We start from the raw sequence: 27,696 nt of genomic DNA on the forward strand, positions 1-27,696 counted from the left end.
ATGGCTGCTGGTGGACTTCCTGTCACTCCACTGTCTCTTCTTCCACATGGGAGAGACTAGCAATCCAATCAAAGAGGTAAAACAAAATAAAAATTCCAGATGTGCTTCTAAAATGTCTTAATATGAAAATATCCTGTAGACATGGTGATAGGTATTGTTTCTCTCTCTCTGCAGGCAGTGCTGATGTGAGGCTGGTGAATGGTGCCAGTCCCTGTGAGGGGACAGTGGAGGTGTATCATGGTGGAGAGTGGGGGACAGTAGCTCAGTTTGACTGGGATCTGAATGATGCTGCAGTGGTGTGCAGACAGCTGGGCTGTGGATCTGCTGTTTCAGCTCCAGGAGGAGCTCACTACGGACCAGGGTCTGGATCAGTCCTGCTGGGTGGGGTCAAGTGCAGCGGGTCTGAGTCTGCGCTGAGGGACTGTGGTAAAACTGTAGTGAAACAGTATAGCATTCCTCATGTCTATGATGCTGGAGTGAGGTGTTCAGGTAAGAGAAACAGACTCTCTCCAGTCTCCAGCACTGAGGAGAATTGAAACTCCTCCATTGATCGAGAGCCCCGTCAACACTCCTTACTGTCACTATGTCTTTCTAACTGTGTGGAGACCAGATGTAGAAACACAGACAGGAGACAGTGTCTGAGAGCAACTGCAGGACAAACCCCTCCTGTCTGCTGTCTGTCAGTTTTACACTCGACCTTCCAGTTATGTATAATAAACATTAATATATAAGGTAATATAACTATGTCACCAATGGATCTGAGTTGAACAAATTGAATTTTTCAGTCTCCAGTCTCCAGCACTGAGGAGAATTAAAACTCCTGCACCAATCCTTCGTCATTTGTCCATCCTCCCATTGCCGCTGCTCCTGTCCTGCTGAGAGCTGTGACATCACTCCTCCCTGTCACTGTGTGTCTTTTCTCCTTCAGGATTGTATTTCCTGCAGTGTGTAGAAAACATATTGAAAACTGTCTGAAACCCCCAACCCCACCTGTATGCTTTCTTTTAGGTTTTACAATTGACCAATAAAGAGGCCAAAGGACAGTGTTTGATCATAAGGCTGTAAATCTACGAATAAATTTACAGTATGTGACCGATAGATCAGTATAAACAAATTTATTCTTGGCCTTGATTTGAAAACTACAGTTTGTCTTCCTTGTAATTCACCAGCATCATTTTCACTTACAGTTCTGCTGTGTCTCTCTTAAGTCTCCCTTTTCTCTATTTAATTCAGATTCAAAGAGCTGTATTGATCAAAGAATTACAGCAATGACATTGAACATCAGTTGCATTTCTCTGACATATTTACAAACATTACAACAACGACCACATTCTGTGAGATTGAGTGAAACAAATTAGTTACAACAATATCTAAAAACTATAGAAATAAAAACTATAGAATAAAAACAATATGACTGATATATATTCTCAAAATTTAATCTATTACAAAGTAGAGGAGATCTCTCAGCTTCCTGGTCCATTTGGTAGTCAGTACTGATCCAAGGATCTCATCCACTGTTTCTTCAAGAAAGCTGGGATATCTGGTAACCTGTTCCATATTCCTACAGTCCTTTAGCAAAGGTGCCCTCAGTTCTCAGTGTACATACAGTATGGAATGTTTTAAATACATCATGAATACATTCACATTCTTAAAAAATAACTAAAAAATCTGATATAACATCTCTGTTTCTCTAGGGAAAAATGTCCTTCTCCCTCTGTTTTATGTTTTCCAGGGTTGAGGTTTCAGAAAATAAAAACGCTTTGTAAGTTAGTGTCAAACCCAGAAGCCAGCTGCTGTAAACAGACAGCTCTTTGGATGAACACAAATACAGCCTTCATTTCCAAAGTAGTGTTTCATTATTTACAGAACAATAAAAACAACCCAAAAACTAAAAAACTAAAGCTAAACATTTGAATGAGCATCTTCACATGAAGTAATACAACAGGCAATTAAGCTGCTTACCAGCTCTTTAATATCTTTCTCAAAAGTGATCAGTCCCTCCCTTCTGCTCCCATCTCATCACGGTGAACTGCTTCCTGCTTTTAAATGTCACCTTACAGGTGACTGAGGATGGCAGATCAATCTTCATGGGTTTGACAGAAATCACAATCTTGTCTTGTCTCCACATGCTCATCCCTTTACAAATTAGAAAATAATATGTAGGTACTGTACCTGAAATAAGGTCACATATGCACATATATACTGTAAATACATGAAGAATAATACTGTTTCTATTAATCTTAATAGAAGTGAGCTTCGGTAATTGAGCCTATACTTCCTCAGGGTCTGTTTCTCTTTACTGTGTCTTACCCTCAGCTAGTGTGTGTTGTCATATTGCCAGAGTGTGTGTCGGTGCCCAGGTCAGACAGTCCTGCTCCAGCAGTGCCAGACTGTGACACTCCTGGTCTTGTCCAGAGTGTGTGTCAGTGCCCAGGTCAGACAGTCCTGCTCCAGCAGTGCCAGACTGTGACAGTCCTGGTCTTGTCCAGAGTGTGTGTCAGTTCCCAGGTCAGACAGTCCTGCTCCAGCAGTGCCAGACTGTGACAGTCCTGGTCTTGTCCAGAGTGTGTGTCAATGCCCAGGTCAGACAGTCCTGCTCCAGCAGTGCCAGGCTGTGAGATCTCTGTTCCTTGGGTTTATAACGCCTGGAGTGACACGCTGCTCTTCTTTTGTGAATTAGATGATAATGATCAGCCATTTCTTCTGTAGTTATTAATTCCATACCTCTGGCTCCACTGAATTGGAAGAAGCAGAATTAATGGATGGATTTGTTATCACTTTCTGTTTTGATTGATTTCACAGCAGTCGGTGTGCAACATGTAGCACTACTGTCAGCGCTGTAGTAATAGTTATGGGCATGTTGAGCAGCTGGAATGATAGTGATAATTTGGGTACTTTGTAATGTTCCACAGACTGATCAATTTGGTGTCTGTGAGTTTTATTTGCCCCAGTGTATAGCTAATAATGCACTGAGTTTCTTCAGAGGCACATTTTAGAGAACAGGTGGAGGTGGAGGTGGAGATTGGTGGTTTAGCCTCTTTGATCTTAATATACATCTAAAATTATTAGATTAACATGTATCTACATTATTTCTGGAGGAAAACAATCAATTTTACATTCAGTAAAAACATTCAACCCTAAAAGATTTTTTGGTTTAACTATCTGACGTTGACCTTTCAGATTTTCTTCTGACTCTCCTCTCTTTCATTTCATTTTTATTTATGTCCTATTATCTACTTTTTTATCTATATCTATCCTATTATCTATATTCTTATTGAAAGCACTCTGCATTATTGTACAATTGATTGTAATAGTGTATGTATTTCTAAAATGTAATTTTCTACGCCAAATTGTAGGTGTAAATCTGTTTATGAATGGAACAATAAGAAGTCAAGATTTAAATTGAGAATCTATGATATTTATTTTTTCACATGAAGTTGGTTTATTTTCATAGGGTAGTAAGTTTAATTCTCACAGGCACCAGGTTCAGTGACAGTGAGCAATGAGCTGCACTATGAGAGATTACCTGCTCAGACTGACAGCCTGTAGTTCTCTATTGCAGGTTTCCTGAGGCTGGTGAACGGACACAGTCTCTGCTCTGGGAGAGTGGAGGTGAATCTCAAGAACACCTGGACCTCAGTGTGCGACTCTGACTTTGACTGGCAGGATGCAGAGGTTGTCTGTCGGGAGCTGGACTGTGGGGCTCCTTCAGTGATACACAGAGGCGCTCATTTCCGACAGGGCCAGGGTCCAGTCGGGTCAGAGCAGTTCCAGTGTACAGGACAAGAGTCCAAGCTACAGCACTGCCCCACTGCAGCCAGGCCAGAGCAGAGCTGCTCCCAGAGCAGAGCTGTGGGTCTGACTTGCACAGGTAAGATAAAATCACTTGACTAAAGGCGAGGTCATTGTCATTTGTGAGTATTGTAGTATTTGTGAGTATTTGTGGGTATTGCAGAGGCAGTGTATGAAACTTGTGTAGGACTAGTGTAGCACTGATGTTGGACTGTGTCATTGTTCCAGTAGCCCGCCAGGTGTGTATACCCCTAAAGAAAATAGCGCAGTATAATGGCCAAGGTGATGGAAGTTTCTGCCTGGGCTGTATTGTGAAATATACACCTACAACCTGTGCTGTGGCCACAACTGACCCTCAGCCCTGAGGCTGGATAAACCTCCAAGCCTGTGCTGTGCCAAAGCCTGTTTTAATAGCAGTAACCTGTCCTTCAGCCCTCAGAGTGGGTGGAAAAAAAATGTAGCTGGTGCTGTAGCAGGTAGCTGCTCTTCAACCCTGAGGCTGAGAAAGGTCTATGTGATGGCAGTGGCTGTTACAGGTATAGCAAATGAAATAGGTCGTCCTTAACTCACTATCTGCTGGTATTGCAGTCTATTTTCTCATCTGTTAGGTATTTGCTGGAGGTCACATCTTAATTAATATCAGCTGTGGACCTCCAGTTGACCTATATATAGGTAAATGAGAGATCTAGTGAGACATGAGGAGCAAAATAGATTACCAGTGTCCAGGAAAATTTTTTGATTAAGACTTTGTTTTTGTTTTTATTTTTATTCATGTCTTGGATTTGTTCATTTTAGTTGTTTTGTTTTTTGTAGTTGTTAGTCAGATTAGGACAGGGAGTTAGCCGAAGACTTTTCTTTTTGTGTTTGTTCTGTTTTCAGGTTCACAGCTAGTTACTTTTTTAAATTTTTCTTACTGATAGGACCTCACATATAACTGTGATACTATTTAACTAATGTTGTACCTGAGATTGTCAAATAAACTAGTACTCTGGTTTGTTTTTTTCAAAAACAGGCACAAGTGCTGTTTGTTTTTGGTCTTTTTTGCGGCTCATTGTTAGCCACAACGGGCACACCTGCACACTCTCTAAGTTTTGGGAAGGCTAGGTGGGAGCATAACACAACGCTCTTCTTCAGGTCTAAGGCTGGGGTTGTAGTGATGAAAAATAAAAGTGAAAGCCTTCAGCCTGGAGGCTGATGATCGGGCAGAATTTGTTCTGTGTCTTCTTCTCCTGGTTGTCCTTCCTGGTTTCATCAGGCCTGGAGCAGGGAGCACATTGTCTCATTGCCTTGGAGCTTCACATCACTATCTTAGGTACTGGGAAAGCTTGACAAAAATAAAGGAGTCCCTGGGAAAAGTAACACGTCTTGAAGAAGCCTTAACATGGCATCACAATATGTGTTCTTAGTCAAAGCTTTCTGTTGGTCTCTCGGTCACTGAGAGCTGGATGTTACAGTTTTTTCATCTTATTGATTTTTTTTTATTGTTGTATTTCATGTGCCCAGTTATGGTGTCATGCTGATGAAGTTCTCTCCTATCTGCAGGATACACAGGGTTCAGGCTGGCGAACGGCTCGGACTCCTGCTCTGGACGAGTGGAGCTGCAGTATGACAGTAAATGGGGGACTGTGTGTGACCAATACTGGGACCTGAGAGATGCCAGTGTTCTCTGCCAGCAGCTGGGCTGTGGGGAGGCTGTAGCAGCACCAGGACAGGCTTGGTTTGGACAGGGCAGTGGACCAGTATGGGCTGATGTGTTTGAGTGCCAGGGCAATGAGAGCCGTCTCTCACGCTGTGCTGTCTCTACATGGGGGAGAGCAGGGTGCTCTCATGGACAGGACGCAGGAGTCATCTGCTCTGGTGAGAATGCAACCATCAAACCAATTTACATCTTGATAATTAAACATGTTAACTACTAAAAATATATGAACTCGGGACATGCAGCCATTACATGCAGAATGTAAATGTGATTTTGACACATTGCTGGTGCTCCACTTCCATCAATCTGTTGGATCCTAGTGAAAAATTGTCTTTTAAATTGAAATTCCAACCGTTTTCTAACAGCTTCATCCAATTTAGTGTCATGGGGGAGTTGGAGCCTACCCAAGCAAGCAACAGGAGAAAGTGATACCAGTCCGTCACAGTGCACACACAGACACAAACACACACCGATACCTGGGGCAGTTATCCCAAAATCTAAATAACCTGTCAGAATGTTTCTGGACTGTGGTAGGAAATCCACGTGAACATGGGAAGAACATGCAGGTCATTAGTGCTGTGAGGCAGCAATGTTAACTACTGCACCACAATGCCATCCAATAAATGAAACATGATGTCCAAACATTTTGTTGAAAAACTGTTAATAAGTAACATTGGGTGGAGTGGTGGCTCTGTGGCTAAGGGTCTGTGCTTATGGCTGAAAGGTTGTTGGTTCAAATCCTGTGACTGGCAGAGGAATCCTACTCTGTTGGGCTCCTGAGCAAGGCCCATAACCCCAACTGCTCCAGGGGTGCTGTACAATGGCAGACCCTGTGCTCTGACCCCATGCTCTCTCCCTGTCTGTGTGTGTCTCACGGAAAGCAAGCTGGGATATGTGAAAAGATAATTCTTAATGCAAGAAATTGTATAGGGTTAATAAAGTGATATTATTATTATTTAAAAACAATGCTTCTTGAGGTTGAACACATGGATGTGTCATGTTAATTTTACCAAAAGATAACGGTGAAATCAGTCAGGTATGAACAAATTTTCCATCCTTTCACCTGGACAAAACAAATTCTCCATCTCCGTGGGCTGCTTTTATGGTACTGATATCTGACTGACAATAAAACGTGATGTTCATTTATTTTTTAGATTCATCCTTGTCAGCTCTAGATGGTGGAGTCCGGCTGTCAGGAGGAGAGAGTCACTGTGATGGCCGGGTGGAGGTTCACTACAACAGCGCCTGGGGGAGACTCCTCCAGCACTCCTGGGGCTACAGAGAGGCCTCTGTGGTCTGCAGACAGCTGGGCTGTGGCTCAGTGGTGCAAATATACAACTCCTCTCTGTATGAGACAGGCGACAGTGCTGTGTGTCTAACAGGTATTCAGTGCTCTGTAGTACAAGTCTATAACTCCTCTCTGTATGGGACAGTGACAGTACTGTGTGTCTGACAGGTATTCAGTGCTCTGTAGTACAAGTCTATAACTCCTCTCTGTATGAGACAGTGACAGCACTGTGTGTCTGACAGGTATTAAGTGCTCCGGGGACGAGTCTCACCTGGTGAACTGCAGTTCTCCACATACAGTCAGCTGCAACACTGGACAGGATGTTGCCCAGCTCTGCTCAGGTAGGGGCCATTCAAAGTATTTTTGACTGTTATCATATGCAGAGTTAAGAGTTAAAATATTGTATGACGTGATATTTGTTCCTATTTTAAGTCTTTGGTCCATTAATATAGACTGGTAATAAAGCTGGGATAAATGTTTCCTGAAACTTGAGCATGTCTGTAGAAGAGGCTCTGTATATTGTTCGATTCAATCATCCCTTTCTGTAGAGATGCAATGTTTTGTCATCAGGTTAATGCACTGCTGACCACAGATGTGCTTCTAATTCATTAAGATCTCCTTTCTTGCAGTTGTGAGCAACAGAGATGAAAACTGAGAATATTTGCATGACAAGTCAATAGATTAATTAACAATGAAACAATGAACAATGAAACTCTACAGCCTAAGGAAACAAACATTTTATCTATTTCTTTTTTTAAAAGAATGTTTGGTGGGCATTACCAGAAAGTATGGATGTAGATGCACTTACTACATCATGAGCATTGAAAAGTACTGGTATATTAAGTCCATAAAAACAATCTTTTAGTTGTATTAATGATATATAATGTTTTATCTTGAATGAGCTGGATTTCCATTGATATAACAAGAAAATAAATATTTAAACATTCAGAATCTTAACAAATCCATTGGAGATGGAGTCTCAGGTTGTCACAGAATCCAGGGGAAATTTCCACCTGGAAGAAAGTGCCCTTAAACATCTTGGGGTGCAATATCTTGTAAAGTATAGACAGTAGAGGCCTGGACCAGGGCTTGAATTGAAGCTAAACCCTTGGATATTAAACCTGAATCATCACATTTCTCGTATGTCTTAGTGACATAGGCAGTGCTAGAGAGGCTATATATAGGATTTAAGCAGTAAAAAAGAAGACTTCTTACAAACTGATTGCTAGCAAATAAGAATCTGATTGATCTGCACTTGACTGACATGCAGACAATGAAGATTAAACAAAAACTTGGTTTTTGCTCAGCATTGCCCCAAACAGCAATGATATCTCTCTAAGCCTCTGAATGGTCAGAATTCATTGACTAATAGCTATTTCTATTCGGGTTTTCTACAGACACTTAGTTTGAAGATAGTTTACCCCTTGTTATATTAAATGTTTTTCCCTTATAACTCTATAATCTGAAATCCTCTATGATGCATAAACAGGCTAACCAGAGAATTACCCTGCATCCTAAATGAACAGAATATGTTCTCACTAATATCATGCCAAAAAGTGAATGAAAATCTACTTTCTATTCTAAACCTCCAACTAGGAGAGAATGCCTTTAGCCTGAGGATTGCACAATAAAGGAAACCTGAAAATGTTTTAATGTTCTTAAATTACAAGACTGCAAGGTCTCTTAAACAAGGTTCACATTATTTAACTAGAATTTTATCTCCAGTTCTTCTTGTCTGACATGCCTCCTCTCTCTTCCTTCCTTCAGTTACCTCTCTCTTCTTTCTCTTTGTTTATATTTTATCCTGTGAATTTAGTCTGATGACAACTCTAATAAGGAGGTAATTCGAGTAGACCAAAAGATTTACTTTGTTCCTCTGTGCTTACCAGTTCTGCAGATATGTAAACTAATATTTTTGAGACTCCTAAGTTTTTTTTAAGAGTCAACGTTAGCTTGAATGGCACCACTCCAGCCATAATGATATATATGTCTCTTTCCTAGACCAGCACTCCCTCAGGCTAGATGAGGTAGGAGGTAATTGTATCAGCAATGTTTATAGAAACTCACACCTGAATAAGGCTCCACGGCTGAAATGTTGTGTTTTCTTTCTTCTTTTTTTTCAGCACGGAATAAACCTATTACTTGTTCCTTTGCAGCCTATGCATGCTGACGCAGCTACCCACCTGAACTACTATGTTTATAGGAATGTGTCTTTATCACTTGGTCCTGCCTCTCTCCTAGCCCAGCGCTCCTTAAGGCTGGTTGGAGCAGGAGGCGATTGTGCTGGGAGGCTGGAGGTTTATCACAATGGCTCCTGGGGGACAGTCTGCGATGACTCCTGGGACCTGGCAGACTCTCAGGTGGTGTGCAGGCAGCTCCATTGTGGGACGGCCCTCAGTGCCCCAGTGCCAGCCTCCTTCAGCCAGGGAACTGGACCCATCCGGCTGGACGAGGTGGACTGTCTGGGGAACGAGTCGTCTCTGTGGGAGTGTCCTTCAGCAGGTTGGGGACAGCATGACTGTGGACACAAGGAGGATGTGAGAATCCTGTGTTCAGGTAAGCGAACGAAAAATAAAATCATCCATAATCTCGAATTCCACAACGTGGATATGGTTTGCATTTGGAGTGCTTAAATATATCCTATTGAGGAAAATTCAATTCAATACAGTTTAATTTTATTTGTATTTTTTCAATGGACATTGTCACAAAGCAGCTTTACAGATTTCCAGGCCTGAACCAAGGCTTGAAAGGGGGAGCCTTCCTCCTCTGTTAATTAAAATGAACAGACATGGTGAAAAAGATAGTATTTTTATTTCAGTAATGTGTAGTGAGGTCCAGCAGTGTCTGGAATGTTCAGTAGTTTCCTTTGGTTGAAATTTCTCTGGGAAGTTGAGTTCGACAGGTAGAAGGAGCTGGATTCTGGGCCTGGGCTTCCTAACAGTCCACCTCAGAATAGACAAGAAATAAAGTATTAGTGAATGACAACGAAAACAGAAATTGGTAGGTTGCGTGGCTTGCTTTTCCTAAATATTTATCCAAAGGCTAGACTGAACAAATATGTTTTTAACCCAGATTTGAACACTGGGAGTGCGTCTTAATTCCACACATCTGCGGGGAGGCTATTCCATCATTGGGGAGCTCTATAAGAAAATGCTCTGTTGCCAGCTGTGACTTTTTTAATTCCAGGAACAACTAGGTAACCTGCTCCTTGTGATTGAAGTGTACGAGAGGGATTATAAGGGACTAAAAGATCACTCAAATATTTTGGGCCAAGATCACGCAAAGCTTTGTAAAAAGAGACTAAGATATAGTTATGATACAGCTGGGAATGCACAAATTCACATCCCAGCAAAAATAAAAATAAAGAAAGAAAGAAACTCTGGCACTGAATGTGAATTCCCCTCCACTAGTGAATGGGGATATATTCATCTCAGTGCTCCAGTAAGATCTAGAATCCAATCTTCAAACTTCTCACATCAATTGCCTTTAGTGATTTTCTGCCTCAAATGTTTCATTTTAATTTCTTCCAAGAATGGCTTCTGGCCAGATCCTGATGAACCACACGGTGTTAAATGTCACCCGAAGCAGCACGTTCTCCTTTCACAGCGCAGCACCACTCACCCTGAGCCACGCGTTCTACTTTCATACTCAGTTCCTTAGTTGTGCTGGTGCTGAATAGCCAAGCTGATCAGAATGACGTTTTGAATCAGAACCTGATCTTCTAATGGGATTTTAAAGCTCTGTGTGATGCACTGTCCAGATTCTGAATGAACAGCACCACACACTCCTGTCACCTTCATGTCAACTGTGTGATTGTACAGCTGTCCTTATTTCATTACGTGAGTCAGTTATAACTGGATTAGTACGGGAAATGAGACTGGTTGCTGTTCACATTGTTTGCTTGTAGTTTCTTATCAGTTCAGAATGAAATGTTGGGCTGTCTTGTCAGGGTTTGTTGCCTTTGACTTTCCCTGCTGTCTTGATAGATCACACTCTCCTGAGACTGTCTGCAGGCTGTTCAGGACAGGCAGAAGTTTACTACAATGGCACCTGGGGCAGTGTGTGTCAGAACGGCATGACTGACTCCACAGCCGCAGTGATCTGTAAACAGCTGGGCTGTGGAGACAAGGGCACCATCAGAGAGACAAACTCCAGGCTGAGCACTGATCCCAGATGGCTGGACATTGTCTCCTGTCGCAAACACGACTACACCCTGTGGCAGTGTCCCTCCTCCCCCTGGGGTCAGAATGACTGCACAGACCGAGAAGTGGCTAACATCACCTGCTCAGGTACAGAGGGAAGAGTAATGCTCTGTAAATTAGTGTTTTGCCATATTTAGAACAGACAAAAGCTTTAAACTGAATTCTTATTAATTTATATCCAAACATGTATAAAAATGAAAGCAATGTCATTGTTAGTCATTTTATAATAATAATGTTTTTATATGATTATTAATCTTTGAAGGTCCTAGAAAAGAAGCTGACAGAAGCACACCAGCCCCTCAGGAAGAGCAGCCTCAGCTGTACTGCCCAGGTGAGTTCAGTGTGTAAAACAGTCAGAGACACTGCAGCCCTGAGCTGAGGAACAGTAACCATACAGCTCTCTTCTAGAGCCACTCAATACCTCACTAGTCTTTACTACAGTCATTGAGCTAAAGACACTCAGTAGCCTCTGTGCTTTTGTCTACAGTCACAGATCTAATGACACTCAGTAACCTCACTGTTGTCTTTCAGTCCCACTGGCTCTGCGCCTGGTTGGAGGCACTAACTGCTCTGGCCGGGTGGAGCTGCGGTACGAGGGCTCCTGGGGGACAGTCTGTGACGACTCCTGGGACCTGCAGGATGCCCAGGTGGTCTGCAGACAGCTGGGCTGTGGGGACGCAGTGAGCGCAGCAATAGAGGCCTCATTCGGACCAGGAAATGGCGCCATCTGGCTGGACGAGGTGAACTGCACAGGCAGTGAACTTCACCTGTGGGACTGCTGTCACTCTGGACTGAATCAGAGCGACTGTCGACACAAGGAGGATGCAGGGGTTACCTGTACAGGTGAGGAGAGTCTTAGAACTGTAAATAAACAAGGTAGCAGATCAATGGAGAAGTTAGACTGATGTCACCCATACTCTATCACTGCTTAATATCTCACTAATCCAACTAAGATCATCAGTCACAAGATTTGGATGTTTTGTAGCCATGTGTGTGTGAACAGCACTAGGCTTTAATTCTGAGCAAGACACCATTCATCCTGCAATCCTACATTTGACCTCAAGGAACAAATGTAAAGATTTTTTTTTTTATTAAGACCACTCTGGATTCAACTTGCTTTAAAACCAAAGACAAAATAATGACAGTTCTCCTATCTCTTTTACAGGTTTGTCAGAGACAACAGCCAGTCCAGCAACAGCTACAGGTGAACAGAAATCCTCCTTGTCATTGATAACTCCTGTCTTTCTGTCTCTTCAGATTCCCAGTGTAGCTGTAGTGTCTCCTCTCCTCCCTCAGGGTGAAGATCAGTGTCTCTTCAGATTCCCAGTGTAGCTGTAGTGTCTCCTCTCCTCCCTCAGGGTGAAGATCAGTGTCTCTTCAGATTCCCAGTGTAGTTGTAGTGTCTCCTCTCCTCTCTCATGGTGAAGATCAGTGTCTCTTCAGATTCCCAGTGTAGCTGTAGTGTCTCCTCTCCTCCTTGAGTGTGAAGATCAGTGTCTCTTCAGATTCCCAGTGTTGTTGTAGTGTCTCCTCTCCTCTCTCAGAGTGAAGATCAGTGTTTTCAGATTTCCAGTGTAGATCTTGTGCTAGTGTCCTCTCTTTCCTCATTGATTTAGTGACAGTCCTGATGGGTTAGATTGGGAATCCTTAACTGTTCTTCATTGATCTTGGGTTCACCCTGAAGCCATGATAGCCACATATCGGAACAGGAGGAGAACAGGACATGTGTCGAAGTGTATATGAGCCCAAGAGCACCTCTCCTGATCCCTGTTCATCCATTGTCTCCCCCCTCTCTCAGGCAGAACCAGGACAACACCCCAGACACAGCCACTGGGAGGCCTGTCTGCCTCGCCCCTGGTCCTCCTGCTGCTGGGGGCTCTGCTCTTCGTGGTGCTGGCCCTGTTAGTGGGGCAGCTGATCCAGAACAGGAATCTGAGGAAAGGTAGGGAGGGAACTATCCATCCACATAGTGACCTCTAGTGGTCAGTTCTGTCACTCACATGGAACTTATATTTACATAATTACCTTGAGGAATAAACCTGGTAGAGAAAACCATTTAAAGTTTAAAAAAGATTATCAACAATTACAGATGGAGATATCAGGAAATTTGCAAATCCAGAAGCATAACATTTATGTGCACAAATGTCCAAAGAAGGTTTAGCAGTGAATTATTGATCTTGTACTCCTCTCCCTGCATGTTAACCCTGAGTGTCTGTTTTCTCACACAGCCCTATCTAAAGGAGCACTCGCCCCCTATCATGATGCCGTCTACGAGGAAATAGAGTACAAACTGGCCAGAGAGGGAACCTACAGCGCCCCCAGGAGAGGTGAGTGGAGAGAGTCTTCAGGTGTGATTAGTCTCCACCCTCGGAGGAAGATCTGAGGACTTACACTTGTAGAAAATCTCACTCAACTGGTTTCTGACAAAAAGAGTATTTTTTAGTTTTAAACCTGTAGGGTTTTTTCTCAACTGGTGTCAAACTAAGTGACGAAAATCAACACAGCACGAATCTGGATCTGCCTTATAAACACAAACTCACACCCTGGCTTCTCTTCCAGTAGAGGACACTGAGGCTGCTGCCCGACTGCAGGTATTACTGATCTGTCCTCCTGTTCACAGGGAGATTCCTCTCTGATGAGATGCCCTCTGGATATGACGATGTGGAGGACAGTGAGGGAGACCCAGTACCAGGTGAAGGAAGATGGAGTCAGGGGGCTCAGTGTGAGAACTTAAGTAGAAAATTCTGAATTATACAAATATAACCAAATGTGTTTGATACCTTATAAAGCCAGCTCTTCAGTGTTGCCTCACACTAGTCTTATCTCGGCAGATCACAGATGCTGAGCAAAACTAGATCTGGTCAATACTGGGGTGGTAAACAGGGTGCTGCTCTAATTGGTTTTGATAGAAAAGGAGACTGGGGAACAGCATGCTGTAAAAACGGCCTTTCAGATCAGATAAATCAGCGACCCTAGAGTTTTGGCTTAACTATACACCACAAAACATTTAAAATCACACTTTACAATTACTTTGCAGCTCTATGGTCAAACTAAGTCTGAGTCCTGAAGTGTACATTCTCTGTCTCTCTGTGTGGTTCAGGAGACTCAATAGCCTCTGTGAAAGAAGAGATCCCAGAGTACTATGATGATGCAGTAACTGTACCTCAGAGTCCAGATGCCTTGTCAGGTGGGTTATTTCAGTCCAGTCACATGGGGAATCTCTGCACCAATCCCACTGAGTCTGAATCTCTCTACTCTCTCTTCTATCTCAGCCTCTGAATACGGAGTCTGTACTATTCTGCACCAGTTACATGAATCTGACTCTCTCTCTGTGATCTCAGCCCTGCACACTCAGTCTGGGTCACTGCTGCCAGTGTCCGGCTCCTCTTCAGTATCTCATAGGGTTCACATCATCACCCTCTCTGTCCAAATACAGCTTAACTTTCTCTGCCCTGTTGTCCTTCAACATCTTATTTGAAAATCTAGGAATTGTTTTACATTTATCACAGTTGTGAATAGGACTGGAAATCAGGTTCCCCCTGATCTCCTGTACTTAGAGCCTGGAGTTTTAGTTCCTGTGTGATGTTGAGTTAATCAGTGTGTTCTGATGAGCTCCAGCAGTCCTGTGCTCTAGATAACTCAGTGTTCTGATGTGTGACAGTGAAGTTGTGCTCTGTGTGCTTTAGGAGAGATGATGTCCTCTGTGAAAGAAGAGGCCCCTGAGTACTATGATGATGCCATCACTGTGCCCCAGAGTCCAGACACTGTGTCAGGTGAGTTAAATTAAATAAGACTAAGGAGTACCCCCTGTACCAGCCCACAGTAGCCTTTGTCAGAAATAAATCTCAACCTAATTTCATATCTGCAAATAAACACTAACTGGGAATGAAGAGACCAGTTTGTGTCAGAATGACAGAGACATTACTGACCTACTCTTCTGTTCACAGGGAGACTCCTCTCTGATGAGACACCCTCTGGATACAGTGATGTGGGCGACGGTGAGGGAGATCCCACTTCAGGTAAAAGGGGCTACAGCCAGGGGGCTCAGTGTGGGTTAGGTAGTTCAGGGATGAGAGAGATAACCTCCAGTAATCCATCTCTGTTGCACTGTCATCCAAGACAGGGGGGAATCAGGCATTTTGCAGTAGCGGTAGCTTCACTCTGTCATGTCCTACAAGGATCAATAACAGCTAATAAAGGCTGAGAGACCTGAATTGTACAAAGTTAGATCACAAAGATCAGAGTGTCATTGAAACCCTGACACACCTAGCCAATCAGATAGCCAAATTGATTTAAACTGATCAGCAGCTGATTAATTGTGAGGGAATGAGGTCTGGGCAGAACAAAGCTTTAGATTCCCCAAGACCAGGAATTCTGTTCTCTGACTGCAGAGAGAATTACTAGGCTCAGAAATTACTAGGTCTTCCTCACTGTGGTTTAAGAGCATTGATACTTCATAAGTATAAGTGAATTCTACACTGAATTATCAAGTCTTCCAAAAAGATACAATTTAATTTTTAAAAAATCCTATTAAACACTTTTGACTACAATATTGTAACATCTATTCTGTATACTACAACTGTTAGTCCACTAATAGCCATTGATATCAAAGCAGATTACTTCTCAGATATGTTCTATTATGCTTATTTTTTGTTATGCAAATTATGATTATATTAATAAATTGTATATTGTTTGGTTAGAATACGTGTGAGACTATAGATTATGGTGTTTGATTAGTTCCTAAAAGTCTACAAGTACTCTCAAAATATACTGCTATAATTTCTGATTGTTACAGAAAATTAAAATCCCCTTTCACTACACTATTGTGACTACGTAAGTGTTTTAAAAAATCTAGGTACACCTGGCTAATGTCATCAATTCCAATTCCAATTCCAATTACATTACATGGCTAGGGGCTGCAAAGCAAGGAGATGTTTGCTGAGATGTTGAGGTGTGAGATTCAGTGATCAAAGCAACCATAAAGATTAGTTAAGTTCTGGGTAAATGATTGTCAATCAACCATCCAGGAATGACAGAGCTATTTCTTGCTTCTACTACTTGTCCAGATCAACTGGAAAGACCAGATTGGAGTTTAGTCTTTGACCCTCATAAAGAGAGCTTGCCTTTCTGTTGTTTTTAGAAACTTTAATTTCTTGTTTAGAGAATCCCTTGGTTACAAAAGTGCCTCTCCTGGCTAGTGGGAGCATCTTTAGAACAGGGAAATAGGCTCCCATTCATTTTGTAGCAATTGGGTTCACAAAGAGATTTAACTGTAGGTTGTAATGTCTTTGGTTTAGAAGGTTTGGTTTCTCTTTCTTTTATGTAGGTGATCTGTAAAAGCTGAAAAACATGGTAGCAGTGTTACGGATTCGGCCAGTGAAACCGAAACCAAGTAGTGAACCCACTTGCGGGAGCCGATAGAGACAAGTTGTGATCCAAATACCGTAGCCGAAGGAGAGAGCCGAGAGTCCAGGGGAAGCCAGTGATTCAAACAGGGAGAGAGTAGCCGAAGCCAGACCGTAATCCAAAACCGTAGACGAAGGAGAGAGCCGAGAGTCCAGGGGAAGCCAAAGAACCAAACTAGGAGGAAGCAACCAAAGCCGAGCCGTAATCCAAAAGACGTAGTAAAAGGGGAAAAACCAAAGTCGGAACCAGAACAGTACGAGGAGGTAGAAGGCGTAGCGCAACTAAGTAGCTCGAAAGGGAAACCAATACTGAGCGAGGGGGTAGGGAAAGACTAATACTTAAATACCAGATGAGACGGAGGTGTGGTGGTGAAAGCGTACACTGATAGGTAGACTGATGAATTAAGGCTACGCCTTCTTCTGCCTCTTTCGTTGCCGAGAGGCAGGGATCGTAACAAGCAGTTTGAGGATTTTCTGGGTGGTTAGGATGTAGGTGTCTAAAACACCTTGTCAGCAAATTTGTAATTGTGTGCTGTATGTTTGTTGTGTGCAATTTCGTGTGTGTTGTGTCGTTAATGACAAATATTTAACTATTGGGAATATATTTGGCAAAATCTTTACAATTTGGAGGCTTATGATTATGACTTTATGATTTAATTATTAATTTATCTACTCAGTCATTTCTGATATTCACCATTTTCATAATACTTATTTGTATCAATATTATGTTAATAACTGAGTCATTTTTAAAAATATGAGTCTGTGTCTCTCTGTCAGGTGTCCCCCACACTGGCCCTGGAGTGGACAGGGTCCTGCCCACACTGCCCTCTGAAGAAGGAGCCCCTGCCCCTGACAGGACTGACTACGATGATGTTGGGGACGAGTCTCAGGGAAAGGATGGGTGCTGTGAGACTGACAGGGCTGTCTGGGAGAAGCTCCTCCTGTAGGTCTAGACACAGAAGAGCTTCACCAACAGAGTCACGCAGTCTTAGAACAACTCTGAGCACTGAGACTGTCTGTGACCTGAGTCCACATCACTCCACTGTTTCCACACTGACACTGTCTGTGACCTGAGTCCACTTCACTCCACTGTTTCCACACTGTCCTGCAGCTTGTGTTTTGCAAAATTGAGACTTGAACATTCCATTTCTGCTCAGCCTTTCTTTTAATACTTTTTGATGTTCCAGATATAGGAAATAAAATTGTTGATTGATGTACAGTTCTGAATGTACCACTTTTGATGGGAATATTTTTAATACGTTTTATTAAAGTTTTGCTTTGCAATAATCTTTGGTTTTGTGCTCATTTCTAATCTATGACATTAAAGGTATCATTAAAAATTAAGGAGCCCTTGGTCACTCGCAATGATAAAATCAAAAGAAAGAAGAAAGTTACTTGTTTGTTTCAAATCATAAGTGTCAGTAGATCCACACAAAGGACAAAAAAACACTGTACACAAAGATAGACACAACATGATACAACCTAAATGTTATTTAAATTTCCCTACAAATCAAGAGAAATCATGGGTCCTGCAAGAAGACACTGTACAGCATAACTAATCCAAAACCTACAGAAATTGTATAGCTACAGTGAGTTACAAAAGCATCTGGATTTAAATAACTGGAACACAGGAAAGTTAAAACTATAAACAGGAATGACGTACATTGGAAAACTCATGATCATAAAGGGTCAGGCCTTTTTAAACTAACTTGCTAAAATAATATCAGAATGTTTTTGGACTGTGGTAATAAAAATATAATTAATAATTGCTTGTACTTATATAGCACTTTTCTGGACACTCCACTCAAAGCACTTTACAGGTAATGGGGACTCCCCTCCACCACCACCAATGTGGAACCACAGCCATAGTGCACAAGAACACTCACCACACATCAGCTCTCAGTGAGAAGGAGAGCAGAGTAATGAAGCCAAATCATAGATGGGGATTATTAGGAGGCCATGATTGGTAAAGGCCAATGGGAAATTTAACACATCTATGTAGAACAGAGGGACAGTTAGTCCTCAGTAATATCCTCTACTTTGGCCTCTACTCTTTTTGAAAGACGTCCCGGCATTTCTAATGGCCAAAAGGAGTCAGGACCTCAGTTTTACATCTTACCTGAAGGGCAGAGCCAGTTTACAGTATAGTGTCCCCATCACTATACTGGGGTATTAGCACCACCTGCTGGCCCCACTAACACCTCATCCAGCAGCAACCAGTTTTTTTTTTCCCCCAGGAGGTCTCCCATCCAGGTACTGGCCAGGCTCATACTTATTTAGTTTCAGTGGGTTGTTAGTTGTGAGTTGCAGAGTGATATGGCTGCTGGCAAGAAACTAGACCACCTGAAGGAAACTAATGCAAACATGGGGAGAAACCACTCTGCTCTACTCAAGGACAATTTTTATCTTCCACCTGCGATTTCAACATTTTCCTTGGAAGATGTCAACCCACAGAGCCTGTGCTGCGCTTCAGTGCCGGCTGTAGTGGATATCCTGTTGAACATAAAAAGCATATTGAGTTCCTCAGACATGAAATTACCAGATAAAAGCCATTCTCGTCACTTGCTGAGCGAGCAGGCTCGGCGCAAACAGAACGCAGGTGTCTCAGAGTGGTGTATCCAAGTGGTTGTAAAAGGGCCAGGCCTCCACCAGTGCCACAGCTTAGCTGGTTAAAGTACCTGTCTAGTAAACTGGTGAACCTTAATTCAAATCCTGCCAGTGCCTTTCTTTCTCTCTCGTCGTGTAGAGTTTATCATTATGGACAGCAGCAGGCGTCTGCCTTAAGTTTAATGTAAGTGTTCATTTCTGCAACAACTTGTTTTCTCCACACAAATTGCAATAGATAAAATACTAATCTCCCCTGTCAGTGCAGAATTACTACCAGCTGGCAAGAAAATAAAAACGATTTTTTTTGTCTTTAGCCTTAAACCTATGAATGTAGAAGAAAAGATGATATAGATGATAACCCTTAGACGTTCATCGAAAGCTCAGTAAACGATAAAGCAGAGGCTCATGTTCTGAATTCTCCTCGCATCTGATTTAAATTGTACACTGTGTAGACATGTCACTCTTCCTAACACAATTAAAGAGCCGCAGGCAAAAGTGCCTCTCAGGAGTTCAGTTCAGTGGCAGAGCACTTGCATGGCGTGTATAAGGCTTTGTTTTCTATCGCGACTCTGGATTTCTTTTTAAACGTGATATCTTATCTGTGATTATCTTTCGTGTGACTTCCCCCGTGTGTGAATTTCAGAGCGACACATAAAACCGTTTGTCTGTTTTAAAGAGATGCTATTTTTAAAACAGACCAAATGAAAGACCTAGTAGCTAAATACAAGTAGGAAACACGAGAATCTAATTGAGAAAATTTGGACCGGAGCAATGTACAGTATTACTAATAGCGGCACTATTACAGTGGTGTCGTAAGAAGTATGCTTTCAGGGCCAGTGGCACAATGGATAATGTGTCTGACTTCAGCTTGGAAGATTGTAGGTTGTATTCCTACCTGGCTCTTAAGGTTTTTAAACCACGCATCTCAACACTGTCACTATAGCGTGTGCGGTTCTATGCAACCTTTCTCGAATTCTTTCCGCACTTTCTTCTTGTTTCACCACCGTTACTGTTGGACCACAGCCACAGAATCAAGAAGAGATACGGTTCAGAGAAACTGTCTTTAATAATCACGTTGAAAAAGGTGACATCGTTTTTTTTTACTTTAACATAACCTTACATTTGCCTGTTCAGTTCAAGATATTTTCTGTACCCGCAAATTCCACCATTTTTCTGCTGTCTCCTGAGAAATACAAGTTTGTGTCAAATCACAATAACTAATACAAAGAATCTATTCAGTTAACACCCAGATGTGACAGAACACATTTAAGACTTACCTTTAAATATGTATTTCCTTCATTTAGGTTTTCTTCCCTCCCCAGGTTACCTGCAAATTCACTATTGCATGTTAAAGGCTGTACATGCATTACCTGTAATACACTAAAGGACTGAAGGACTCCCTGACTGATTGTGCCAGAGAAAGTGACACACATTGTGTTTTTTCTACATTCTACATTCACAGGTTTTTGGCTAAAGACAAAAAAAAATCATTATCATTTTCTTGCCAGCTGTCAGTAATTCTGCATTTTATCTTTTTATGGATTTCTTGAATAACAAGTTGTGCCAAAAACGAAATGAACACCTCCATTAAACTTAATGCAGAAGAATGGTGCTATTTATAAAGATAAACTATACAGCAGAACAGGCACCACTGGGATTTGAACACAGGATCTCCTGTCTACCCAGCAGGTACTTTAACCAAATGAGCCACAGCACCAGCAGAGTAGTGTTTTTTTACGGCCACTTGGACACACCGCTCTGATACATCTGCGTTCGGTGTTCGTTCTGCCTGCTTGCCGAGCAAGTTGAGGAAGGATGGGAAATGGCTTTTATCTGGCAATTCCATTACCAAGGTGCTCAATATGCTTTTCATGATCTACAGGGTGTCCACTACAGCCGGCACTGAAGTGCAACACAGGCTTGGTGGCTTGAAAAAAAAATTTAGCTGGGGATCCTCAAATCAGGAGTGTAGAAAAGAGCACCGCTAAACACCATCGGGAGTGCAGAACATGTGATAAAAGTGTTCTTTAAACAAAAAGTGAAAATAGTGAATTTGTCTTTCACTTATATTATAAATATATACTTATAAATTATAAAGCAGAGGCTCGTGTTCTAAATTCTCCTCACATCTGATTGTCTTGCTTTGACCTTTAAATTGTACACTGTGTAGACGCTTCACTCAATACCTAACAGACTACAATCCCACTAGATAAGGTGTTTAGGATGACCTATACGTAGCAGCATCTAAACTGGACAGTTGCTTTCAGTAGCTAAAGACCTGCCCAGACTGACGTTGCACAAACACAGGGTGAAACAGGGTTTCGGCATGTTTTCCGTCTCCGCCTGGGGGGGAAGGGACAGTAAAATAGCAAGGAAAATACAAGGGAAGAAAGTTAAAAAACAGTGCTCACAAAACAAAAAGAACATTAAAAGCATATCTGGGGAACAACAAAAACACAGAATCTAACTGCTATAGCTTTTTCAAGTTTTCCGTACTCCATCATACTCCTCTCATCTAAGAAGATATCTCTCATCTATCTGTGCACAGGCCAGCTGAGGGTCCACAGCTGATGGTAATTTAAGTAAGTAGCTGTGTCAGCATGCGTGGGCTGCAAAGGAACGAGTAAAGGTTTATCCCATCCTGAATAATGTTTCGGCAGTGGACCCTTCTTTGGGTGTGGTACAGAGTAAAACTTTACTTGTTTCATTTATGTTAATTTAGACCTGATCTCCAGCAAATACCTAAGAGCACCTAAACTCAAGAGTTGCTTTCAGTAGCTAAAGACACCGGCCACACTGGTCTAGGTGAGGCTCAAATTCACAACCTCAGCATGACTCCACTGTGCATTGCTGTATAAGTACCACGTGCTGACCGATTGCACCACTGGAGCTGCATGGTTTACATTCCTGTACATTGTACATTGTACAAGTTGCACAAACACAGGGTGAAATGTGGTTTCGGCATGTTTTCCGTCTCCGTGTGGGGGGAAAAGGACAGTAAAAGAGCAAGGAAAATACAAGGGAAGAAAATGAAAAAAATAGTGCTCACTGCAAAGGAGGGAGGAGGTCCCAGGTTCTTTTGCCTTCATTCGTGGACGTAGTGAGTACCCCTCTGTAAAGCACCGTTCGTTCACAGCAATGGGCTTTTTTTTGCCTTCATTCGTGCAAGTAGTAGAAGCAGACGCCCCTATTCTGCCGTGACCCGGATTCGAACCGGGGTTGTTGCAGCCACAACGCAAAGTACTGACCACTATACGATCACGGCAAGTTACCGAGACACATGTGGCAAGGCGGAAAAAGCTGTGCTCTCTTCGTGTGACATAATTCGGAAAAGTCCTGACGTTGCATTTCAACTAAGCCCCAGTATACATCGACCCTTCACCACTCTGAGTGACAACTCTCTTGCGTGTTTTCTCATATTTATATAGTTTCCTTGCATGATGCCCAGAACAGCGGGGTTGTGCGCTCCCATATAGTCTAGTGGTTAGGATTCCTGGTTTTCACCCAGATGGCCCAGGTTCGAGTCTCGGTATGGGAATGTCTCAGTTTTGCCTCCTGCTTTCCAAAAGATCAGCACCGTATACAAAGGAGCCGCATTAAAACTACTCGAACGTGCAAGACGTGCGAGAAGAGGGGGCGCTTGTTTCCAACTGAGGACCTCTCGCGTGTGAGACGAACTGATCATCGCTGCAGCTCGGAAACCTGCAGGAGTCAGGAGGGTTACTCTGGTAGACAGTGCTGACCTTTGGCAATAGGATTTATACTCTCCAAGATGATATTTGCACTTTCTGGAGAGGAGATTTTCTCCACTTCAGTAGCCCAATTTTGTCGATTGCGTGGAGAGGGCTGTAGAATGTGGCGCCGCCTTTCCTGCTCCGTCCATGACGGTCCATCAGCGCACTCCAATAAAGGCACTGGAAGCAGCTGAATCGCATTGGCGAAGCTCAGCACTGGGCCGCTGGGCACAGTTTCCTACTGTTTCTGTAGTGTAGTGGTATCACGTTCACCTCACACGCAAAAAGTCCCCAGTTCGAAACTGGGTGGGAACGGACCAGCTTCTTTGTCGCCACGCCCACTGTTTGGGGATTCGCTTAGGGCTGTGATTGAACAGACCCACTCACCTCTTAGTGTGACGGGATCTGCACAGTGCATGTCGCAGCGCTTCCTGCTTTCACTTCAATGCGCGTCCCGTGTGACAGGTGGGGATACTCGCCACTATACTAACAAGAAAGACATCGCTCTCTCTGACTCCCGGCATCGTGTCCTGACCCACCGCGCTGGAAGCCGACGCGTGCTGTGATTCCTGTACGGAGCAGAAATGACAACCGAGGAGCCGAGAGATCATTTCAGCATTTCGCGTCTGAACGGAAAACACAAATGACCAACTCGGAATGACTTGCTTTTGACGCTTTTCAAAGCTTTCTTTGTGCACGACGACTGCGCCGCTTGCAGATACAAATGGGTTGTACAACTTTGAACAAGCAAATGGAAGAGGGCTAAGCCCCCTCTCTTTTAGCCCATGTTCGATCTGTCTCCCAGAATCATCAGGGCATACACACACCAGTACGGTTAAAGTGCTCTGCTTCATTTCTAAAGGCAACTCAACATTCACTCCTACCCCGAAAAAAGAAAAGACAGCGTCCGCAGCAACAACAGCTCAAGTCTCTGCACAGGAGCTAAGTTGCCCCCATCTCCTCTGCTCTGCGGCTCCTGTGGAGTGGAGTCCTGCCTGGAGCCATGTCGCAGGTGGCTGCTCCCCTCACTCTGTCTGTGCATTGTGTCCAAGGGCTCCTGGGAGGAAGAGAGAGCCCTCCCACCCGGGGGCTTTTCCACGGTCTGTGTCTGGAGGGGCAGGTGTGTCCAGTAGCTTATCGAGCGGAAGCCTGGGGAGGCGGAGAGCTGTGATCATGCAGATCTTGAGGTGTCACCTCTTTGTCTGCTTTCCCGCCCCCCCCTCCACCCAAGGTCTGGTCCAAAGCGGACTGGCAACCCCTCACACCTGCACGTGTCACAACCTAAGGTGTGGTCATGAGACACCCATGGGGTGCTGTTCTGTTCTTGCTAATTGTTTCCTGCCCATCACAGGCAGAAGTCCATGCAAAGAAGATGCGCTGGACAGAGCTCAAAGGGCGCAGCTGGGTGGCTTTCCTTCTGAGTGACATTCCTGCAACACTCTCCCGCTCCTCTTGGTGCGCTCATGCCGCAACACAGGAAGGCTGGAGCAGGTGGCTGTGTACTGTGCGCACAGCCGAAGTAGGTCACTTGGGAGAGCGTTAGACTGAAGATCTAGAGGTCCCTGGTTGGTGTGTTGGCCAAGTGGGAAGTCGTTGGTTTTGTAAACTGAAGACCATGGGTTTGAGCCCTCTCTGTGTTTTCTTCATTCATCGTCCTGTTCCTTATCTAGGTCTTCAAGTACCTTGCAAAACATCTGTTACTGTTACTCTTTTTCAAAGTGGAAGCGCATAGTTGCCTGTTAAAGCCTTCTTTCACAAATAAATACAGAATAATACAGAGAAGACATTTTACAGTCATATATAAACCAGCAACAGTATCAATGCACACATTCAGAAGAGATTACAATGCCAATAGAAAAACGCACTTGCTCCGGCAAATTACATCACGTATCATGTTTGATTTTCATTTCAAGCTTTGTGATAATAAGAGTGTGTTGTGTCGCGCACTGCCTCAGTTTGGGGTTTACGACGATGTCGTGCTTTGGGTTGGGGGTTACCTTTTAACGGTACTCACGTGCCTTGGCAGGTTTTTGCCATTCTTTGTTAGTTATGAGTTATGCACCATAAAGGGCAGACATCCCTGAACTCTGTCCGCCTCAGTCCCTGGTCTTTCGCGGTGTACCATTGGCGACAAGGATGGAGCTCACTGTCACCGCCTTCCCCATTCCTCTCTTTAACCTGGCAAGCCTACAGTGCCCTGGACTCGCTGGCTGGACTCTCTTGAGACTTAATGGGCTGCACTTGACCTCAGAAATGTGCTGGACGCCTGGAAAAAAGCGATACCCGTACACTGCCTAGGGACCAAGGGACAGCGCATTTTACACACTCTCGGCCCGGCTGCAACATGTGCTGAAACCGTGGAGCTTCTGAAAGCGACCTTTCTCTCCACTTCCTCTCCACCCTGACAGCTGGAACTTGACAGCTTGTCGTCACACACATCAGTGTCTTCCGCTACACAAGGGTGCCCTTTGGATTGAGCTCCGCCGCCAGCTGTTTCTAGAAAGTGATGTCCACTATCTTCACCAGAATCCCTGGGTTGTTCATCTACCTCGATGAGATTGTGGTTGATGGCCCAACCCTTGCCAGCCATGATGAGTGCCTACACAGGGTGTTCAAGGTGCTTGACCACCACCACCCCTCACCCTCAAGGGAGTGAAACGTGTGTTGCCGCTGACGCCAGCAAGTTTGTGGTTTTTCACCTTACAGCTGCAGGTCTCACCCACTGCAGTTCAACATCGAGGCCATTCAGTTCATCCCAGAGCCTACCACACCAGCGCAGGTCACCTCCTTCCTTGGGATGACTGCCTACTATCTTCAGTTTCTGACACACTACTCAGCCACTACAGCCCCGCTGCGTCAGCTACTGCAGAAGGAAGCCCCTTGGGTTTGGACTCCTGCCTGCTCTGAAGCCGTCTGTCACTTGAAGGCTCATCTTACCTCACCGCCTGTCCTGGCACACTTTGACCTCTCCAGCCCCACCTTCGTCACCTGCGATGCCTCCAGCACTGCTGTGGGAGCTGTACTGGCCCGACTTCACAACAGGGCAGAGCAACCTATAGCCTTTGCATCCCAGGCTCTCAGTCCTATGATACAGAAGTACTCTGTGGGGGAACAAGAGGCCCTGGCCTGCATCCGGGCATGTGACAGGTGGCACATGCATTTGTATGGTCATTTATTCATGCATTCATGCATTCATGCTACGGATGGCCCACAGGCACTCACCGCACTGCTCGCCACTTTAGGAACAGGGCATCGACCACTCAGACTCCAACGCTGGTCCAAGAGGCTCCAGCAATACAATTTTACACTCAAGCGGACTTCAGGACATAAAATACTGTAGTTGCAGATCTACTGTCCTGCTCCTTTCCTAACCTGCCTGGAGGCCCTCATTCAGACACACTCGAGCCCGACCTCATCTAAATGCTCCACACTCCACTTCAGGCCATAGTCTCTCTCCAGGAGCTACAGAAAGCCTCAGAACCCAGTGCTCTCCCAGCTCCGCACCTTTATACGCTTGGGGTGGCCCTCCAAGGCCCCTGCCGAACTGGGCCCCTTCTATCTCGTCAAAGATGAGCTCTCTTGCTGGAACAACTCCTATGTTGCCCAGGGGACTTGTACGGTTGTTCCAGCTAGTCTCCAAGCACGTGTCCTGCAGATGGCACATGAAAGCCACCTGGGCATTGTTAACATCAAGCAACAGTGCTGGGATCTGGTGTGGTGGCCAGGAATCAACCGGGACATAGAGGCACTGGTCAGAAACTGCGAGGCCTGCCTCCTTAGCGGGAAAACAGGAGGGCCTCCTCTGCCACCTCTTCAGCCCCTGGCCGGCCAAGCCCTAGTATCACATCCAGCTGGACATCTGTGGGGAGCTACATGGTGTCCTGCCCCATCAGCACTTCCTCATAGCGGCCTATGACCTCCATTCAAAATGCCCAGAAGTAGCCTCCACACGATCGATCACAACTCAGGCAATCACGGGATTCCTGGAAGCCCTCTTTGCCTGCAGGGGTTACCAACCATCATCACCACTGACAACAGGCAGCAATTTGTGTCTTTCTTGGCAGACAGAGGCATTTGACACATTTGCACTGCTTTCTACAACCCAAAGGTGAAGGGGGGTGTGGAATGACTGAACCGGACCATCAAAAATGGCATAAGAGCCCACCTGTCCCAGGGCTGTCCTCAGCTGTGCTCCTCCACACTCTTTTTCACTACAGCACGCCTCAATTGGCAGCTCAACAGCCTTCCTCATGCTCGGTCGTGAGTCAACAAATGCCCCTGGACAGGCTCTGGGCATACTTCAACCTCTCGTAAAGCAGGGTGGCCGAACGCCAGAGTCACATGAAAAGGTGGTATGACAGGTCACACAGGGAGAAGCCACCAGTCCAGGATTGGGTCCGGATACGACGACCTCATCTGTCACGCCCTCTGTAGCCAGAGGACGCTCCTACTCTGTCCTGTCCCTTGTTTCCTGTGCTTTGCTGTCCTTCTGGTGTCTCTCCCTCTGGGGCTATATACTTCCTGGTCACTCATTCCTCTTCGCTCAGCAATGACGTTCGGATGTCCTGAGACCCGCCTAGCACCAGGTTGCCCCATGTCCGCTGCCTGAGGGCATGGGTTTCTATATGACTCCTGAACTGCTGAGCCCAGGCTAACTCAACGTTCCGCCGCCTCGCATAGGGGCTTTTTCCGCTCTCCTGCTATTCCACGGTTCGTCCCTTTTCAGACATCCATGACATCATCAGGAGCACAAGCTCCAGTCTTTTTGGTCTTTTCCTTCACAGGTTACAGAGCCGCCACCTTCCACCTATCAGATGGGTCACGATGGCACGCCAGCCACCTCCGTAGAGTGACACCGCCCACACACCCTGCCCCTGCTGGACACCCAGGTGAAGTCGACTTGTCCTTCACTGTGGGGGAGCAGCCCACAGCCCACCTGCAGGCAAATTACGGCCTGTGGGCCGGATCCGTG

At 44.5% G+C, this 27,696-nt stretch overlaps 1 protein-coding gene across 1 annotated transcript; it reads left to right on the forward strand.

Moving 5' to 3' along the window:
• On the forward strand, positions 1-27,577 carry LOC148827860 (antigen WC1.1-like). The gene is made up of 21 exons (XM_088926389.1): positions 1-10; positions 175-489; positions 3,563-3,871; positions 5,335-5,649; positions 6,643-6,870; positions 7,019-7,117; positions 9,018-9,332; positions 10,763-11,065; positions 11,241-11,309; positions 11,510-11,821; positions 12,144-12,164; positions 12,777-12,920; positions 13,207-13,305; positions 13,599-13,670; positions 14,079-14,165; positions 14,665-14,751; positions 14,926-14,976; positions 17,161-17,326; positions 25,431-25,886; positions 26,184-26,475; positions 27,509-27,577. Exons 1-21 carry the CDS (start codon positions 1-3, stop codon positions 27,575-27,577), a joined length of 3,819 nt encoding a protein of 1,272 aa, XP_088782515.1.
• The last annotated feature ends 119 nt before the right edge of the window (positions 27,578-27,696 follow it).

This window comes from Atractosteus spatula, chromosome 10 (assembly GCF_055471065.1).
Source record: "Atractosteus spatula isolate fAtrSpa1 chromosome 10, fAtrSpa1.hap1, whole genome shotgun sequence".
In the NCBI taxonomy this organism is placed as follows: domain Eukaryota; kingdom Metazoa; phylum Chordata; class Actinopteri; order Semionotiformes; family Lepisosteidae; genus Atractosteus; species Atractosteus spatula.

Coding starts and splice junctions, on each gene's coding strand:
- LOC148827860 (XM_088926389.1), top strand. Junction 11,066..11,240: donor GGCTAACATCACCTGCTCAG/GTACAGAGGGAA, acceptor TAATCTTTGAAG/GTCCTAGAAAAGAAGCTGAC. Junction 17,327..25,430: donor GTCTGGGAGAAGCTCCTCCT/GTAGGTCTAGAC, acceptor TTCACCTTACAG/CTGCAGGTCTCACCCACTGC.